We start from the raw sequence: 19,123 nt of genomic DNA on the forward strand, positions 1-19,123 counted from the left end.
TTAAAATTCAAAAAGCATAGAATTCTGCCTAAAGTGGTTTTGTAAGAATACATTTTCTATATATTTATTCCATTTTAAAAATAGCAGGGTGTCCTCATTTCTGCTTCACTACCTAGTCTAACCTGGAGTATGCAGGGTCCAGGTAAGGCAGCAGTAGTTTGTCACACAAAAAACCTTGACTTGTTCTGTAATCGTATTAAAGCTTAGGAAGCTGCCCGGATGAGTGTCAAGAACGTACCGCAGCATTTATAGCCACAAGGTTAACTCATTTGTCTTTATCTAACCTCCATGGAATGCGTCAATGTGGAAAGTGGTTAGAACAATGCTTGTATCAAAAGTGACGGAGTTACAGGTGTGGCTTTAATTGTTAGAGAATGTTGTATATACCTGTAGCAGCCTCCCAAAGTTTCCCATTCTGACAGACAAAACTTTGGCACTTCCCGATGCTGAAGTACCGAAGATTGTCCACTCCTTGCTGGCTGCTGCACAATGCCTTTTGGCCAGAGGCTTCCCATTACAGTTATACTCAGTCCAACCAAAACTATTATTTTACTCAAGAAGGTATTATGCTAGAGTACACAAGTTCTCATGCTAGAGTACACAAGTTCAAAAGTCTGTACATCTGTATGTGCAGCCTGTCACAGATAACAAAAAATACACATTTCTTTTAAAGTGGTTGTAAACCCACTGTTAACACTTGCACCTACAGGTAAGCCTAGATTAAGGCTTACCTGTAAGAAATATCTCCTTAACCTACACGGTTAAGGAGATACTTTCAAAGAATTGGGCACCGTAGACAACGGAGCAGGTGCACTGATCGGTGCCGTTTTTGTGAATGACATTAACGGGGTTAATGCCGTGTTTTTGCGTGACGTCAATCGCCGCTCCGGCCAATCACAGCGAAAACAGGAACTAGCGACGAGGGGACATGGCGGCTGTGGTGGACGGGACTGAGGCAGACTTCGATCTGAGGTAAGTGACACATAAATGAGCTAGTATGCTGTGCATACTAGCTCATTATGCCTTTCTCTTGCAGGTTATTTAAAAAAAAAAAAAAAAATATCCGAGGGTTGATTTCCTCTTTAATTGAATCTTGTGGATTTTGGCATTAGACACTTAGTCAAAATAGTGGAAAAAAAAAAAATCTCATATATATATATATATATTTTACACATATTCCATAAACAAACAATTCTACAATCTTACTGGTAAGAGGAATTGAGGCCTCATCTGTTGACTGCAGTCGCCATTTTAAGACTCCAACATCATTATTAATAGGGAAAGATTTTTCTGCATTTTTCAGTCCAATAATAGAATCCGATGTAAAAAGTTTTTTGTCCACATTGGGATGGGTCTATGGGGAAAAAAAAAAAAAAAAAAAGAAGTAGTATTAATGGATGATTTATTTGTTTACAATTTTTTTTTACACACACACACACACATATATATAATATAAAAAAAAACACACACACGCTAACCTACAAAACACCTCTTGGTGAGGTTCATCAATTCATTCAGAACAGTTTTTCCTTGAGACTTACCTGGAGCTGCACACCTTTCTTGTCCTCATTATCCACATGCACACGGATTCTTCCAAATTTATCATCAGCCACTCTAAGCATAATGAGACCGTGGACTTCCATATTCTGCAGACCACCATCCCTACTGCAGGTTAAGGTTATCTTCTCTTCAATCTTCAAATGAACACTACAATTTAAGATTAATATATCTGGTGAATAAAAGTGAATGTTCTGTTGTCTTGGATGTTTGGGCAAGTCAGTGAAAGCTGGTAACACTAGAAAAGAAAGCTCTTCTATAAGTCAAGAGAAAGATGAAAGAAAGACTTTGCAAAGTACTGACCTATCTATGTGGGCTGGTGGAGGAAGGACTTTTGCTGCTTCGTGTTGTTTCTTTCCAGCAGATGAAGTAATAGTTTCTCCTTCAGATTTCAATTTGTCCACAAAGTTATCTACTTCTTTTCCTTTAGCCCCAAGTTTTAGTGCCTTGTTGGAACCAGATGGCCTTAAATGATACATCAACAAATGCAAGTCATTTTCATAATACAAGTCCTTTGTATACCATGGTTAACATTCAGTACACTCAATGCTAAATCTTAGGTTGCAATTGCACCTGTACTGCAATTAAATGCGAGAACCCCCGACATGTCCATTTAGAAATGAGTGGAGAGGTGTTAGCAAACCTGTCAGTTTTTATTACTAAAGCACAAAATTTACCAGCACACCAGTAGGTAAAAATCTGAAATCAAAAAAGGTCTTAATTGTAATAACAACATATTTCGCACCTGGAAGACATCAAAACACAAATTTTTCAGGAAAATTACAGCCTACTTCCTTAAAAGGTGACACATGAAGTATGCAGTTATTGCAATTGTTTTTCTTTGTGACCACTGTCATCAGGACTGAAAATGAGAGAAAATCCAAAATGCAACGTTATCCCCAGAATAAGAATAAAAGGAAAGCTTTTCAGTGGTACACATAGGAGGGAGCTGGCGTTTGCACCAGCAGCGATGTAAGAGAACTCAAATAAAAAAAAAAGGATAAAATTCTTGGAAACAAGGCAATTGTTAGGCAATTGTTAAAAACATGAGACTATTAAAGTCCTTTATTCCAAAACGGCTTTACCTACAGATTATTTGTGATCACCACCACGTTCTTCGATCTTTATTTTATTTCCTGACTCACTATATTTCTCTCTTCCTTTCTTACACATATCCTACTTATTTTGTAAAACATGGAATTTATAAAATCTTCAGCTCTAAACCTGCAGCCTACATACACAATTAAAAATTGCCATTAGGTCCCTTTCACTCGGTCGGACCGTTCAGGTTCGCCTGTCAGTTTTGTCGGCGGACCTAAACGGCCGATCCATGCAATCCTATGGAGCATTGGATGTCAGCGGAGACATCCGACCCGATCCGACAAAATCAGACGTATGGCGATTCGTCCCCATCCGTCCATGGCGAATCAGATCGGGTGAGATCTGATGAAAACGGACATGCTGTCCGTTTTTATCATATCTCTCAATAGGAGACAGCGGCGCTGCACAAGCCCCTTCCCACTCAGTGAACAGAGAGGGACTCCATCCTGCCTTGTATCAATGGTTTGGGCTGGAGGTGTATTGGTGTGGGGGAAATTTTCTTGGCACACTTTGGGCCCCTTAGTACCAGTATTGAGTAGGGTTGTCCCGATACCGATACTAGTATCGGTATCGATACCGAGTATTTGCGGGAGTACTCGTACTCCCGCAAATACCCCCGATACCAAAATAGAATACTCCCCCCCCCCCCCCCGCCGCCGCAAGCGCCGAACGAATCCCGCCGCTAAAGCCGCATCTCGCCGCATCCCTGCTTGGTTACCACGGGCGGGGAAGATTACAGCATTCATTTGAATAGCTGTAGTCTTTCCTGCGGCGCAGCGTAGAGACACTCCCCTTGCTCGGGTGAACTGTCCAATCCCGAGCAAGGGGGAGTGTCTATACGCAGCGTGAGAGACTACAGCTATTCAAAGCTGTGATGGCGCGGCAGCATGTACGGTAAGGGGGGGACATGGCTGATTTTTTTTGGGGGGGACATGGCTGGTATGGGGAGGACATTGCTGCATATGGGGGGGGACATGGCTGGTATGGGGAGGACATTGCTGGTATGGGGAGGACATTGCTGCATATGGGGGGGGGGACATGGCTGGTATGGGGAGGACATTGCTGCACATGGGGGGGGACATGGCTGGTATGGGGAGGACATTGCTGCATATGGGGGGGACATGGCTGGTATGGGGAGGACATTGCTGCATATGGGGGGGGGGGGGACATGGCTGGTATGGGGAGGACATTGCTGCATATGGGGGGGGGGGGGGGACATGGCTGGTATGGGGAGGACATTGCTGCATATGGGGGGGGGGGGGGACATGGCTGGTATGGGGAGGACATTGCTGCATATGGGGGGGGGGGCATGGCTGGTATGGGGAGGACATTGCTGGTATGGGGAGGACATTGCTGCATATGGGGGGGGCATGGCTGGTATAGGGAGGACATTGCTGCATATGGGGGGGGGGGGGGACATGGCTGGTATGGGGGAGGACATTGCTGCATATGGGGGGGGGCATTGCTGGTATGGGGAGGTCATGGCTGCATATGGGGGGGGGGGGACATGGCTGGATATGGGGAGGACATGGCTGCATATATGGGGGGACATGGCTGCATTTGTGGGGGGACATGGCTGCATATATGGGGGGAACATGGCTGCATATATGGGGGGAACATGGCTGCATTTGTGGGGGGACATGGCTGCATGTGGGGACACATTTAAAAAAAGTATCGGTATTCGGTGACTACTTGAAAAAAAAGTATCGGTACTTGTACTCAGTCCTAAAAAAGTGGTATCGGGACAACCCTAGTATTGAGTATTGTTTAAACGCCACAGCCTACCCGAGTACTGTTGCTGACCATGTCCATTCCTTTACGACTATAATGTACCCATCTTCTTAAGGCTCCTTCCAGCAGGATAATGCACCGTGTCACGAAGCTCAAATCATCTTGCCACTGTTTTTTTGATCATGACAATGAGTTTACTTTACTGTAATGGCCTCCAAAGTCACCGGATCTCAATCCAATAGAGCACCTTTGGAATGTGGTGGAACAGGAAATTTGCATCATGGATATGCAGCTGACAAATCTGCAGCAACTGCGTGATGTTATCGTGTCACTATGGACCAAAACCTCTGAGGAATGTTTCCAACACCTTGTTGAATCTATGCCACGACAAATTAAGAAAGTTCTGAAGGCAAAAAGGGGGTCCAACCTGGTACGAGCAAGGTGTACCTAATAAAGTGGTCGATCTATACAGTATCTCACAAAAGGGAGTACACCCCCTCACATTTTTATAAATATTTTATTATACCTTTTAATATGACAAAACTGAAAAAAATAACACTTTGCTACAATGTAAAGTAGTGAGTGTACATCTTTAACGGTGTAAATTTGCTGTCCCCTCAAAACAACTCACATAGCCATTAATGTCTAAACCGCTGTCAAACAAAAGTGAGTACACCCCTAAGGGTAGCCAAAATTATGTGTAATTTCTTCAGCGTTTAAAGGTATAATAAAATTACAAAAATGTGAGGGGTAAAAACGCATTTTTGTGAGATGCAAAAAAAAAAAATAATATGTATATAAACTATTTATTTTTTCCTCTCCCCAATGAGACACAGACAGAAAAAAAAAAAAAAAAAACACTGACGACAGGTTTGGCCCTTCCCTACGATCCTTTTCACACCTGAGTGAATGGTAGCACATAGCTCCAAAACGATGAAAAAAAAATCAATTTCCTAGGGGCAGATCGATGCTATTTTAAAAGCAGCAGAAACACAAAATTTAACAAATCCTGGTTTTCTCTGTTGGCTTATACGAAATTTCTCAAACACGCATGCAACAAAATGCCAGAAAAACCATTTGCAAAAAAACTATCTTTAAATTTACCTACTAATGCAAATTCTCATGACAATGAATATGTTAATAAAATAAATTACCTGGTTGATACAGGAGCAGTCTTTGTTTTTTCTGATTCAATAATGTTCTCTGTTATCAAGGCTGCAGCATTACTGGAAATAGATGAAGTACCAGAACTTCCAAAACCACCGAATCCTGGAGCTTTCTTACCCTGACGCTCAGCATCCCTTCTAGCCTGCTGTAGCTCTTTTGCTTTACGTCTCATCTCAGCCTTTGCCTCTCGTTCCTGAGTCTATTACAAAAAAAAAAAAAAAAAAAAAGTGTGTTTACTTCCTCCACCACAAGAAATATGAGACATCATCCCAATAATTATTAAAACACAGGAACTGAAAATGTAATGCAGAATTCAGAGGCCAAGTGATTCCATTCACAAACTGCAAGATTTCATATCCCTTAATATAAACACACACAAATAGGCCCCTTTCACACGGTCGGACCGTTCAGGTCCGCCTGTTAGTTTTGTCGGCGGACCTGAATGGCTGCTCAATGCAAGCCTATGGAGCGTCGGATGTCAGAGGTGACATGTCCGCCAAAATCAGACATATGGCGATTCGATCTGCCATTGACGGATGGCGATGTATTGGGTGAGATCTGATGAAAACGGACATGCTGTCCGTTTTCATCAGATCCCTCCATAGAAGACAGCAGCGCTCGACAAACCCCTCCCTGTTCAGTGGAGAGATCTCCCGCTGAGCTGGCGGACTCCGTGGCGACAGAGTCCGCCTCGTGTGAATGAGGCGATAGACAGTTTGAACAACACATTTAACAAACTGGGTTTGATAGCGCCTAAGCTATGGAAGACATGTTAAAGAAACCGAGGAACAAAACCCCAGTGGCACAGCACTATTATTCTGCAGAGAGGGGGAGAGAGGAAAACTGTATCCAGTTTAGCTAGATCTCACTGCAGACTGTTCCTGATGACTCAATGAGCTGCAGTGCATAAAACATATATACACATCTCCTACATATATATCCACTGCATTCTAGTCCAGCCAAGCCTATCCCTGACTGCAGGCCATTCCTGGTGTACTGTTTTTAGTAAACTTCAGGCGTTGTTTTGCTAATCTAATTGTACAGTATGTCTGGAAGGCCACCAAGGAAAGAAAGTTGCAATGACTGCCACTTTATTCCATAGGGTGTCTGCTAAAAAAAATATATATAATGTTTGGGGGTTCCGAGTAATTTTCTACCAAAAAATTATGATTTTTACACGAAGGAGAGAAGTGCCGGTATTAAAGGGGGTAATCTGCAACTGCCATGATGCTGTACATGTGATCAGTTATGGCACCAGCCATTGGATCGTTTGACAGTTTGGTTGAGAGCACAAGCAAATGTGACAGTTAGCATTTTCGGCATTTCCGGGAATGTTAACTGTTTTTTGAAACTATGAAATAGATGGGTTTACTTCCACTTTAAAGAGGTTGTAAAGGTTTTTTTTTTTTTTTTAACAATATGTTATACCTCCCGCCTTTGTGCAAAGTGGCCCCGATCCTCCTATTGGGGTGCCCGTGGAGCTCCTTGCTTCTCCTCTTCTTGAGTGCCCCGACAGAGCCCCATATCAATGTGGGCACTCGTGCGCGCGCTCCCGGGTAACTGGATTTATTGACAGCAGCGGGAGCCAATGAGGACCCAAGACAGCGACTGCTGTGCTTGTCCCTGTCGCTGGAAAGACCGGGATTCAGATTTGCGCAGAGCCTCCTCTTCTTGGATCCTCTTCTGGCGATCTTGGCTTCTTCTCTTTTTTGAGTGTTCCCATAGCAATCCATTTGCCAAGGTGGCACTCGTGTGAGATCGATCCCAAGCCATGCTGTGTGTGTCCCCATAGACACACAGAGCGTGGCTCAGCCCCATCCTGCCCCCCACTCCCTCACATGCTTTGGTCAAATGGCGCCTGCTGCTGCTGAGCATCCTGTGAGAAGAGAAAGAGGGGAGAAGAGCTGCTGTAGACAGGCACATCACCGGATAAAGATCGGGCTCATGTAAGCGTTTAAGATGGGCTGGGAGAGCAGCTGTTAAAAGTTTTTTCTTTTTATCTTAAATGCATACGTTAGTTATGCATTCTCTTTCACCACCTTCACCATGTGACATCCATATGTAGGGTGTAACATGATGCCAAGCTGACATTTGCTACATGGTGTCCCATGTGTGGATGGTGCTGTAATTATGCAAAACATTACTGTAGTTTCATCAATCCCAGTTAGTGCTGAACTCAATATTGGGTTGTTCACTCTCCAACTCCTTCTCAACTTGTCCAGTCACAAAGGTCTTGTTATCTTTTCACAGAACACAAGGAATTCTTTGGATGAACAAAACGGGAGATGAGGGACTGACGAATGCAAAAAAGAAAAAAAAAAAAAGGAAGTAGTGGCTTACAAGGGCTGAAGGTGGTTTTTGGGTTGTACGCTTTATGATAGGAGAGAAAACTGCAAGTATTAGAGGAAGGTAAAGCAGGTGGTTGACAGAAACCAAGCCAGGAATGCAAAAAATTTAGACTTTAGTTATGAATTACAGAAATGTTACTCCTTTTTTTTACCTTCTTTTTATTAAAGTCAGCAGCTACAAACACTGTATCAGGCCATTTACAGTGCCTGGAGTCCAGCGCTGTGTCCCCACTGCAGGTCTCCGGCACTACCATCTTGGATATGGGAGCAATCTATGGCTTCTTGAGGGACCCCCAGCTGGCTCTCCAGTGTGCAAGCGCACACCACTCTGAACATTTCTGCAGCTTCCTGGGACATCGGAGGTGTCCCAGGAGGTTATGGGAGAGAAGGGGTGGGGCCAATGGCATCATCCTCTCCAAAAAATAAAAAAATAAACTGTACTACAGTTACAGGCTGTTGGGAAGCAGCAGTACTTTACTCTGAATGAAGTCCTGCTTAAAGCGGAACGTCCACTTTTTGGCAGCAGCATCCGCAGAGATCTACGCCACGTCCGGCGCCTCCTCTGCCCCCCGCTGTTTTCTGTGAGGTCCCAGAAGACCGCAGGGACCATCCAGATCGTGCTGCGTGACTAGCGCATGCGCAGTAGGGAACCAGGAAGTGAAGCCGCAAGGCTTCACTTCCTGATTCTCTTACCGAAGATGGCGGCGGCAGCACCCGAGAGACAGATCGGCGTCGGGTGCCAACATTGCGGGCATCCTGGACAGGTAAGTGCCCATATTTTAAAAGTCAGCATCTGCAGTATTTGTAGCTGCTGACGTTAAAAAAAAAAAAAATTTTAATAAAAAATTTCAGCGAAACCCCGCTTTAAAGCAAGAAAAAAAATAAAGTAAGAAGATACTGAAATATTATATAAAAAAAAACACCAATCATACACTTTTGCCATAAAGCTTACACAGCCTCTTACATCAGTGTAAACAGCCGTTTATAAATAGATAGACTGGATCTCACCTCTCTGACGGCTCTGAACACTTTCTCTTCATGAGAGTCCATCTCAGTGAATGTTCTGATTTGGGCCAAGTTCACATTTTCTCTATATCCCAAAGCCACAATTTCATCAAATGCAAATATTAGATCAAAACAGTGATCAGAGATTTCAGTCTCTTCCAAGGCTCGACAGTATTCTGGAATCTGTAAAAGGGTTACAATGTGTTACAAATATTACTCGGCATATTTAAGAGGGGGCACAAAATATCAAACCTCACCATTTTACCAATTCAGGACTGCTATGAAAGAAGACTACAGAATAATCAATGTCGCAAATAACATTTCTCATTGACCTTGTACCCTATATGTGTGCATATGTCCTTATCACTTACAGCCAATAAAAAAAAAAAAAAATCCAGATTAGGACTGTTGTCATATGAGCGCAAAGGGGAAAGCTGCAGCTGTTGTGAACTAAATAAAGCTCCATAGTGAAAGGTAAAGTAAACTGTGGCTATTGTACGCAATGTATCCATAAAGTTCAAACTGTACCTCACTGTTTAAGGGTCCGATTCACAAAAACTGGGAAAAGAAAATAAACGCTAAAATGGAGTTGCTGCTAAAAGCAACCAAACTGCATTCTTGTTTAATTTTGCCCTAAAAATCAAATAAAATTCTCAGCTAGGCGAGTGAAACAATCTTGCTTAGGCTCCTACCCTTCTGCCTCCTAGGATAAGAAATATATATCTCAGAAGTGTTACTTTCCATTCATGCAAATAAAAGTGGGGCCAGATCTCAAGCATGTGAAGACAAAGACACTGTGGGGGAGATTTACTAAAACTGGTGCACTCAGAATATGGTGAAGCTGCGCATGGTAGCCAATCAGCTTCTAACTTCAGCTTGTTCAAATAAGTGTGGGGGACGACAGACACTTCCATTTCTTTAAACCCTCAGGAGTCCATTAAAATGAAGCAGTATGGCTTTCTGCACCAATATGGATAAAAAAAAAGCACATTTAAAAAGCACAGTTGTGTTTCTTTACAAAAGATGTTTTGTGTTCCGCTGACTTCAGGACTCCACACCACAGCCTGAATAGGTTGTAAAACGCAGGTTGCGGTATGTAAACATGCGGAGTATAACAAAGCCAATAGCGATATCAATATTCCGTTATGAATGGGGCCCTTGGTTTCACAGTTGCTCCTGCACTGCCCCCCCAAGAAACATTTCCCAAGAGACACATGAAGGATGCCATTTTAATTTCCTTTTCTGCAAATTTCAGTTTCTGGTGTCATGCTGATCCTTTTTTTTCCCCAATCAAGAGCATGTATGCAGAGAAGGACCACCGACTTTATCCAGATCTGTATCCTGCTCCAGGTCAGGAACAATTTAGATTGAAATACACTTAACAGATTCTCAACACCTTCACCAGTGCAATTTAATTCATACATTATATATGAGATGCACCGAAACATATTGGCCAAAAATTGTGTTTTTCCATTTTGCAGATAGAGGGAAAAAAAGTGCTTCTGTGTGTTTTTCATAGGTCATGCGACTCAAAAACCTCACCAAAAACATAACAGGTGTGTTATTGATGCGTTTCCAATGCATTTCAAATGGAGTGGTTTTGGTGCATTTTTTTTTTAACTGACCAAAAATGCAACCAGCAAGATTTTTTTTTAACACCACAACAAAAACGAAATAGACCAGTGTAAAGACATACATAAAATATAAAGGGATGCATTTTTCTTGTGCTAAAAAAAAGGTGCCGATAATGGCCGACAAATTCATATTAATCTAAATTCATGATAATAATTAAAAAGTTTAAAATTTAGAGGGTAGTCTGAGTTAGTTGACTCAGACTATATTTTTTTTCTACTAAATTTGGGCCTCTGTTCCAGCCATGGCTGTACTGTGGGTGACCACTATTGTTGTCTGGGGTGCAGCAGTCAGGTCAAGGTGTTTTGGGTGTTCCCCTTCGGCAGGATGATCAACTACCTCTGATTGGTCAGAGGGAGTTGATCATCCTGCTGTGCATGCTGGGGAGGAGTACTTAAGGGACAGACGTCATAAGTCCGGGGTCGTCGTCGATCCTGGGTTGTCCCACCACCCCCCGTGTGTGGCCCTACTGGCCGGGGGTGCGTGTTCAAGTGTTCCTGGAACCGGGACCACGTTGGTCCAGGATTTTAATCTACCAAGTAGACCAGGTAGTCAGACTGGGTCTACGTTTGCAGAGTAGTCCTGTGCTGTTAGTCCTGAGGGAGGAAGCCACTCGAAGAAGAACCTGTCTTGGAGAGCACCGAGCACGAGGCTGGTATCTCAGGAGAGGCCTTGAACTTCATCAAAGGACGCACCATTACTGAAAGGCTGAATGATGGTCGCCTGTCAGTTCTGAGTTCATAAGAAGTTAATCGGGAGAGATCCGGGTACTTAATCCTGTGCCGAGAGGATTTTGGACCGAATGTACCTCCATCTTTGGGAAGGTCTGTGGCAGAGACTTTACCAAGATTCAGTGTGACATCCTGGCTGCTAGGTTAGTAAGAGAGGCCTATCCAGGTGCACAATACCCACTCTGGCTAGAGTGGCGAAGAAAGCTACATTGCTGGAAGCAGTAGTGTTTCCGACAACTGAACCTATCATTCATTACCCTTCCACCTCTTCAACTACTACTTTGCTTTATTTGCCAAACTTGGTAAAAGAAAAAGAAGTCTATAGTGTGGACATTGAACTTTTTCTCCACTCTCATCCTATACCCTAGACGGCGTGGAAATATAGGTAACATGCCGCCCATAAAAAAACAGCAGCTCCTTCGGGGGTAGTGAGATAGAGATATTATATATTTTTATATATATATATTTATATTTAACTGCCATTTTTGGTTTTAGTTTTGGCCAAGAGCATCCTGCATTTTCGGTTTCAGCTCCAAAATTTCCATTCAGTGCAACACACACACACACACACACACACACACACACACACACACACACACACACACACACACACACACACACACACACACACACACACACACACACACACACACACACACACACCCCTGAGATACATTACACACATAGTAATATATTTCAAGCATTTTTCTTGTAATATTGATTATGGCTTACAGCTAGTGAAATCCCATAATTCGGTATCTCAGAAAATCTGATTACATAAGACTAGTAAACAAAAACAAAAAAAAAAGTTTATTACAGAAATGTTGGCTTACTGAAAAGTATGTTCATGTACAGCAGGGGTGCCCAACCAGTGGCCCGGGGGCCACATGTGGCCCACGGAGCCTTCTGATGTGGCCCGTGACCTGCTGCTCTGGGATGGAATAAAATAGAATACGGTTATTAAAGGTAAGTTTATTACTAAAATAACATGATATATATGGGCATATGTGCTCTACAGTGGTTACTGGGCTGCTTTCAAACTGATCCGCAGGTGCAGAGAAGTGAACCTCTGGGTTACCTGCACTGAACCATAGACTATTATTACCTGCGAGTTTGGTGTGCTGAGAGTAGAGTGGGCTCTATAGAGCTGAGTGGGCCGCCATCCACCCGCTCTGCTCATTGTGGCCCGCGACCGGTTACCAAGTCGCTTAAGTGGCCCTTGCTCTTTAAAAGGTTGGGCACCCCTGATGTACAGTATAGTATGCACTAAGAACTTGGTAGGGGCTCCTTTTGTATGAATTACTTAGGGGTGCAACGGATCGTCATTGATCCGTGATCCGAACCGAAAAAGATTGATCCGAACCGCACACACGTGATCCGAGGATTGTTTTCTAAAAAAAAATAATAATAATAATTTGCGCATGTTCAGTCCACACACAGCGTGGTGATGGCGAACGGAGGAGCTTGAATGCCCCGCGTCATTTAAATCCCCTGTATGGGAGCATTTTGGCTTCCCTGTCTAATATTATGATGAAGGAAAGAGGTTAGTGGATAAAACCGTGACGGTGTGTAGGCACTGTGGCACAAGAATGCCATATGACAGTGGGAACACATCAAGTATTGTCACTAGGGGTGCAACTGATCCGTACAGATCAGCACCTTCGGGTCGGGACACACGGCTATCCACGGGCCTCCCGGTCCATAGGAAAGGCAGCGGCTTCGGCCTAGCTATCGAAGCGGCGGCCATCGAGGTCCACCCGGCACGGGGGATGCAGGCTGCTCCTCGGAAGTTTGTGGGCACTTGAGATCAATATGTCATTGACTCCTAACAGCCCAGCGATGAGCTCCATGCTGCACCTTGAGGAATCCACACGGGGAGCCGCTGCCGCCGCCGCACCGGGCGTCCTGCTGCTTGCCAGAGAAGAGAGAGGAGGCGATCGGGGGGATCTGTATGGACTGAGCACGTAGGGGGGGTTTTAACTAGACACTCAGCCCGCCGATCAATGACACTAAAGGGATCTGATGATTGGGATAGTTCAGGTCACAGTAGGGAACTGGTGACACCACTTTCGTACATGTCGGATTTCCAAACACTGTATTTAAGCACATAAGCTCCGTTTTGTGTTGAGAAGAACTGTGAAATCAAAAACTCTGGTGGGTGTAACAAGATTTTTTTTTTTTTTTTTTGCTGATCCGAAAATGATCCGATCCGTGACTCCTGATCCGAGGATCGATCCGATCCGTGAGTTTTTTGATCCGTTGCACGCCTAGAATTACTACATCAATGCTGCATGGCGGCGATCAGCCTGTGGCACTGCTGAGGTGTTATGGAAGCCTAGGTTGCTTTAATAGTAGCCTTCAGCTCATATGCATTGTTGGATCTGGTGTCTCATCTTCAACAATAACTCACAGACTCTCTATGGCAGGGATATGCAATTAGCGGACCTCCAGCTGTTGCAGAACTACAAGTCCCATGATGCATAGCAAGACTGACAGCCACGAGCATGACACTCAGAGGGAAAGGCATGATGGGACTTGTAGTTTTGCAACAGCTGGAGGTCTGCCAATTGCATATCCCTGCTATGGGGTTTAGGTCAGGCGAGTTTGCTGGCCAAACAGTGATACCATGATAACTAAAGCCAGGTATTGGTACTTTTGGGAGTGCAGGTACCAAGTCTTGCTGGAAAATAAAATTAGCATCTCCATAAAGCTGGTCAGCAGAGAAAAGCATAAAGTGCTCTAGAATTTCCTAGTAGAGGGCTGCACTGACTTTGGACTTGATAAAACACAGTGGACCAACACCAGCAGATTACATGGCTCCCCAAATCATCAAGGACACCGGAAACTTTTGCATTTCATTTGGAAATCAAGGTCCAAGAGTTTTGAGGAAGAGGCACAGAATACAAAATTTCCGTATAAAAAAAATGTATTCAAATTTTCTGAGATACTGAAATTTGGGTTTTCACTAACAATCATTAAAATAAAGAAATGCTTGAAATATATCGCATCTAAATAAAATAAGAGTTTCACTTTTTGAACTGAATTACTGAAAAAATCTTTTTTGATGATATTCAAATTTTCTGAGGCGTGTGTGTTTAGGATTGCCTCAAGTTCAGTGTTAAGGTACCACTTACCACTCTAGAGAAAAGTCTGAGAGTTTCAAGGTCCTCAAGGATGTTGCTGTTTTTTGTAGTAATTAGAACCATGTATAGTTTTTCCATAGGCTGGTAGACATAGCGAACACTTTCAGTTTCCACAAAGGTGTGCTGTTTTCCAGTATTCATTAATTTGGGGAAAGCAGCCAACAGCCCCTCAATCCGTGTCCGAGTCATCTCCACAAACTGCCTTGATACTATGGCCTTCCCTGCCTTCGTACAGACCGCAGCAGCCAGTAGCACCTGAAAAGAAAAACAGAAAAGTTGTCCAGCCGGCACTCATTTTAAAAGAAAGCTTTACAAAACTTGTATACAAAAGTAATTTTTAGTAAAATGTACCGTATATTTGACTGAGAAATATAGCAATCAGACAATGGACTGGTGAATGTGGGAATGCCCAAACAGTTACAAACTGTGAGGAACAGTTATAAAAGCAATACAATCAGCAACCTTCTGGTGTGTTCAATTCATTGAAAGTTTAATAGGAGTTTTACATTAGACCCCTTTTATGCTCCACCTTGTACAAGTGCGCCTTTTTAGGTCGGTCTCATTGGGTGCCTGCATTTGTGTAGTCTTCAGCTGTGTTTTGCAAAGTTTTAGCTTTTAACGTACAAGTCAATTAAAGCTTTATATACATTCCATTGCTAGCGGTCTCCCTGTTCAGTGTAGTGCTGCACAATACAGAAGCATCTTGTCACGACTACAGAGCTTTCACATAGAATTACAAAAATGCTCTCATTTGAAACAAGAAACAGATTACCGAATATAATCGAGTATAAGCGGACCCGAATATAAGCCGAGGCACCCAATTTTACCACAAAAAAACTGGGAAAACATACTGACTCGAGTATAAGCCTAGGGTGTCCATCTGCATGCCTCATTGAGTCTCACTTTCCCCATGCCTCGACGTTTAACATGGGAGTATATAGAAGGGTAGCTCCCCAGCCGTAGGTCCCCCAGACAGCAAACTTTCACACTTGTAGAGGAGAACTGGGGCTACTGTTTGCCAAGTTCCGGGTCCAGGGGACCTACGGCTGGCCGGTAACGGATCCCCAAATTTACCAGAGAAATTACTGTTTAACATGGGAGTTTATGGAAGGGGTGCCCTATTTTGAATTTTTTTTTTAAATAAAACCTTGTAGAGGAAGAATTGGGCTATATGTGTGCCAAGTTTGGGGTCCAGGGGACCTATGGCCGGCCGGTACCAGGTCCCCAAAGTCCGGGAGATCTGGCGCAAAAAGGTGACTCGAGTATAAAGCCGAGGGGGGCATTTTCAGCACACAAAAAATATGTGCTGAAAGACTCGGCTAACACTTGTGTATATACAGTTCATAATTATGTTTTTGACTGGCAGGGCATGGGTTATCGATTGCTGACATAGCACATGACTGCTTATTATACTGTGATGTTCTTATCCTAATATGTTTATTAGCAACAAGGATGGAATTCAACCAACTCTCTACCATTGTATTGTAGAAAAAAAGTGCCAAATCAAAAAAAATAGCACTGCAGAAAGAAGGCAAGAGCAGCCAATGCATTGATTGAGCTTTCATTGGATCAGAACACAGACAATAGACACAAAGCCATTCCAATTGACTATGTGCCTTGTAATGGCTATGGTCAATCACAGCGACTACAAAATGTTAATACCATTTCTTCTTCCTCTCTCAGCAGCTCTCGCCTGCAAGTAATACTACTCCCATTAGCCACCAACAAAAGGGGTCACAATCACCACCGAGTAGGAGAGAGAAAAAGAAAAAAAAAAAAAAAAAAAGGAGTACAGCAAGGGCACTTGCTCAAACGGGAGGGGCGGGCCGGCCAGCTCTGTTCGTCACAGGTGGGAGGCGGGTACGCTTCGCTTGGTTGGGGGCGGGCTGGCCAGGTCTGCTTGTCACAGGCGGAGGCGGGTCCACTCAGCTCGGGCGGCCAGCTCTACCCGTCACAGGCGAGGGGCAGGTATGCTTGTCACAGCTCTGGCAGGGATGCAGGCTGGCTAGGCTCTGCTTATGCAGTGGGGGAGTGTCCGCTCGACTTGGGAGGCGGACCGGTTGCCTCAGCTCGTCTGGTGTGGAGGTGGGACCACTTAGATCAGGCGGGAAGGCGGGTCTGCTCAGCTTGGAGGACAGGAAGGCAGGCCGGCTGCCTTGGCTCAGGCAGTGGGTGTGTTCGGACTTTCCACCATCTGACAGTTCCTACGGAATGGCTGTTGATGCAGGAGGTGATGCTAGCAAAGTCAGCAGATGTCTGACCACACGACAAGCTTGAGCATGCACTACCCTTTCTGCATTTTAAATATCAGGTACTACAAAGCAGCTTGAAAAAGTATTCTTGTTTTATGGGTAAAAAAATAAAATAAAGAAAGAAAATCTAGTATTGTTCAGAATTACATTTTGTGCTGAAATGTGTCTGAAACATACAGTGACATGGATTTATCATTAGGTGTGGCATTTACATATTACTTTTACACATTTGTTGTGTCTAGGAGGAGCACTTCCTGTCTGTCGGCATAATACGTTTTCTTCCTAAAGTGCACCTGTACTTTTTCATGCTTGGCAAAGTAATAGGTTAAAGAAGTGTTCCGGGCAAAAATAAATAAGAAATTAAAAGCCAACAGCTACACATACTGCAGCTGCTGGCTTTTAATAAATGGAGACTTAAATGGAGACTTACCTGTCCTGGTGTCCCTCGATGTCGGCACCGCAGCTGATGTTTCCCCATCAGTGTAGGAACCCAGCAGTGTACCCTACTGCGCATGCTCGAGGCCCGCTCCTTTCTCATATTAGCCCGGCGGCCAGGGGAGGAGGAGGAGGAGGAGGGAGCCCTGCGGTGATGTCACAGCCGGACTCCCGGAAGTGGGGAGGACTACCTGTCTGACAGGTATCCTGTCCCCTCTCTCCTCCGAAAAGTTTACAGTGTCCATCTCGCTTCTCCCTCAACTGCCCTTCTATTTCTGGTATGTGAGAGCATGCCAGTTTTTCCCCCTTTAATCGACCATACAGTTCTGGGTCCCTAAACAGCTAGGCTTAAAGCAGATCTCCACCCAAAAAGGGGAAGTTCTGCTTCTTTGCTGTACCCACTTCCGGGTGAGATCGCTGCACAATGATTGCGACAATCTACGAAATTTCCAGGCCCTCCTCACCACCACCACTGCCTTCTGGCAGACATACAGGTCCCAGAATTTACAAGGGCATTTTTAGGGGCGGGGCAGGGTAGCGGTTGGGTGCGGCAACTGGTGGCGAGTAGCTCTTAAGGCTTGACTTGAAATTTTGAGCCCTGCATAGGGATATAAATAATAAGTGATTATTCACCATTCACTGACATATCAATTGATTTAAGTCCAATAGACGTAGCAAATACAAAGGGCCAGATTGGCGTATCTTTAGAGCGGCGTAGCGCATCTGATATGCGCTATGACGTAACATAGAGAGGCTCGTACTGTATTCACAAAGCACTTGCTCCCTTTCTTGCGCCGGCGTAACGTAAAATGGCCGGCGTAAGCCCGCCTAATTCAAAGTAGCAAGGCAGTGGGCGTGTAGTATTATAATGAAGCGTGACCCCATGTAAATGCATGGCCGAACGAATGACACATGCTCAGAATCACGTCGCAAATACTCCCCAAGATACGTCGGCTCAATGCTTTCGACGTGAACGTAACCTACGCCCAGCCCCATTTACGTACGACTTACGCAAATGATGTAAAATCCGACGTCCATACCCCAACATGACTTACCGCTGCTTTATGAGGGATAACTTTACGCCGGACGTAAGCCTTACGTAAACGGCGTAGCTTACTGCGATGGGCGCAAATACGTTTGTGAATCGGCGTATGTAGGTCATTTACATATTCAAACGCGCAAATCAACGGAAGCGCCCCTAGCAGCCAGCGTAAATATGCACCCAAGATACGACGGCGTAAGGAGACTTACGTCGGTCGGATCAAGCAGAAATTCAGGCATATCTGGTTTCCTGAATACAGCGCATAGATACGACGGCGCATACTACAACTTACGCGGCGTATCAGATACATCGGCGTAAGTTGTCTGTGAATCCGGCCCAATATGTTTAGGGATGCACCGAAATTTCGGCGGCCGGAATGGTCCTTTTGGCACATTGCCGAAAAGAAAAAAAATGCCGATAATGGAGGCGAAAATGGGGTGGGGCACCCCTGGTGCCTGATAATGGAGCCAAAACCCCACCCCCTTTAACACTGACCACACCGTGCCCACGTTCCTCCTTCCTTCTCCACACACTGTTGGCAGAGCAGAGTGGCAGTGTGTGAAACGGACGTGTAACTGAATGCAGAGAGAGAGGAGCTGTCAAAATTAAGTGTTGATGTCGGGGGTGGGCAGGACCCGGGGTATGCAGGACCGAATAACTATCAAACACCAGCCAATGGGATGGGATCTGGGCGGGCCTCTACGTGAATGTGGCCACGCGTCTTTCTTAAACAGCCCAATCGTTGACTGGTGTTTGATAGCTGCTGGGTCCCGCCCACCCCCGACATCACCAATGAATTTGACAGCCCCTCTCTCTCTGCAGTCAGTGACATGTCAGTTTCCTACACAGTTACACTATCGGCTCTATCAGTGCCACCTGCCAGTGCAATCTGTACTGAGGACATTTTGTGTGTGGTAGAGCGACAGGAGAAAGCAGGGGGGAGTGGATGAGTTTATGAGACAAAAGGTAATAAAAACGG

At 44.5% G+C, this 19,123-nt stretch overlaps 1 protein-coding gene across 1 annotated transcript in view; it reads right to left on the bottom strand.

Annotated features, from left to right (window-relative positions):
- ARCN1 (archain 1) overlaps positions 1 to 19,123 on the bottom strand; it is a 37,699-nt gene that overhangs the window by 6,085 nt on the left and 12,491 nt on the right. The window contains exons 2-7 of the mRNA XM_040325491.1: positions 14,407 to 14,670; positions 8,913 to 9,092; positions 5,544 to 5,755; positions 1,861 to 2,022; positions 1,542 to 1,707; positions 1,207 to 1,354 (exon numbers count right to left, since the gene is read on the bottom strand). Coding sequence (XP_040181425.1) covers positions 1,207 to 1,354; positions 1,542 to 1,707; positions 1,861 to 2,022; positions 5,544 to 5,755; positions 8,913 to 9,092; positions 14,407 to 14,670 — 1,132 coding nt within the window. The remainder of the gene's footprint in view (positions 1 to 1,206; positions 1,355 to 1,541; positions 1,708 to 1,860; positions 2,023 to 5,543; positions 5,756 to 8,912; positions 9,093 to 14,406; positions 14,671 to 19,123) is intronic.

Source organism: Rana temporaria, chromosome 10 (genome assembly GCF_905171775.1).
Source record: "Rana temporaria chromosome 10, aRanTem1.1, whole genome shotgun sequence".
Taxonomy (NCBI): domain Eukaryota; kingdom Metazoa; phylum Chordata; class Amphibia; order Anura; family Ranidae; genus Rana; species Rana temporaria.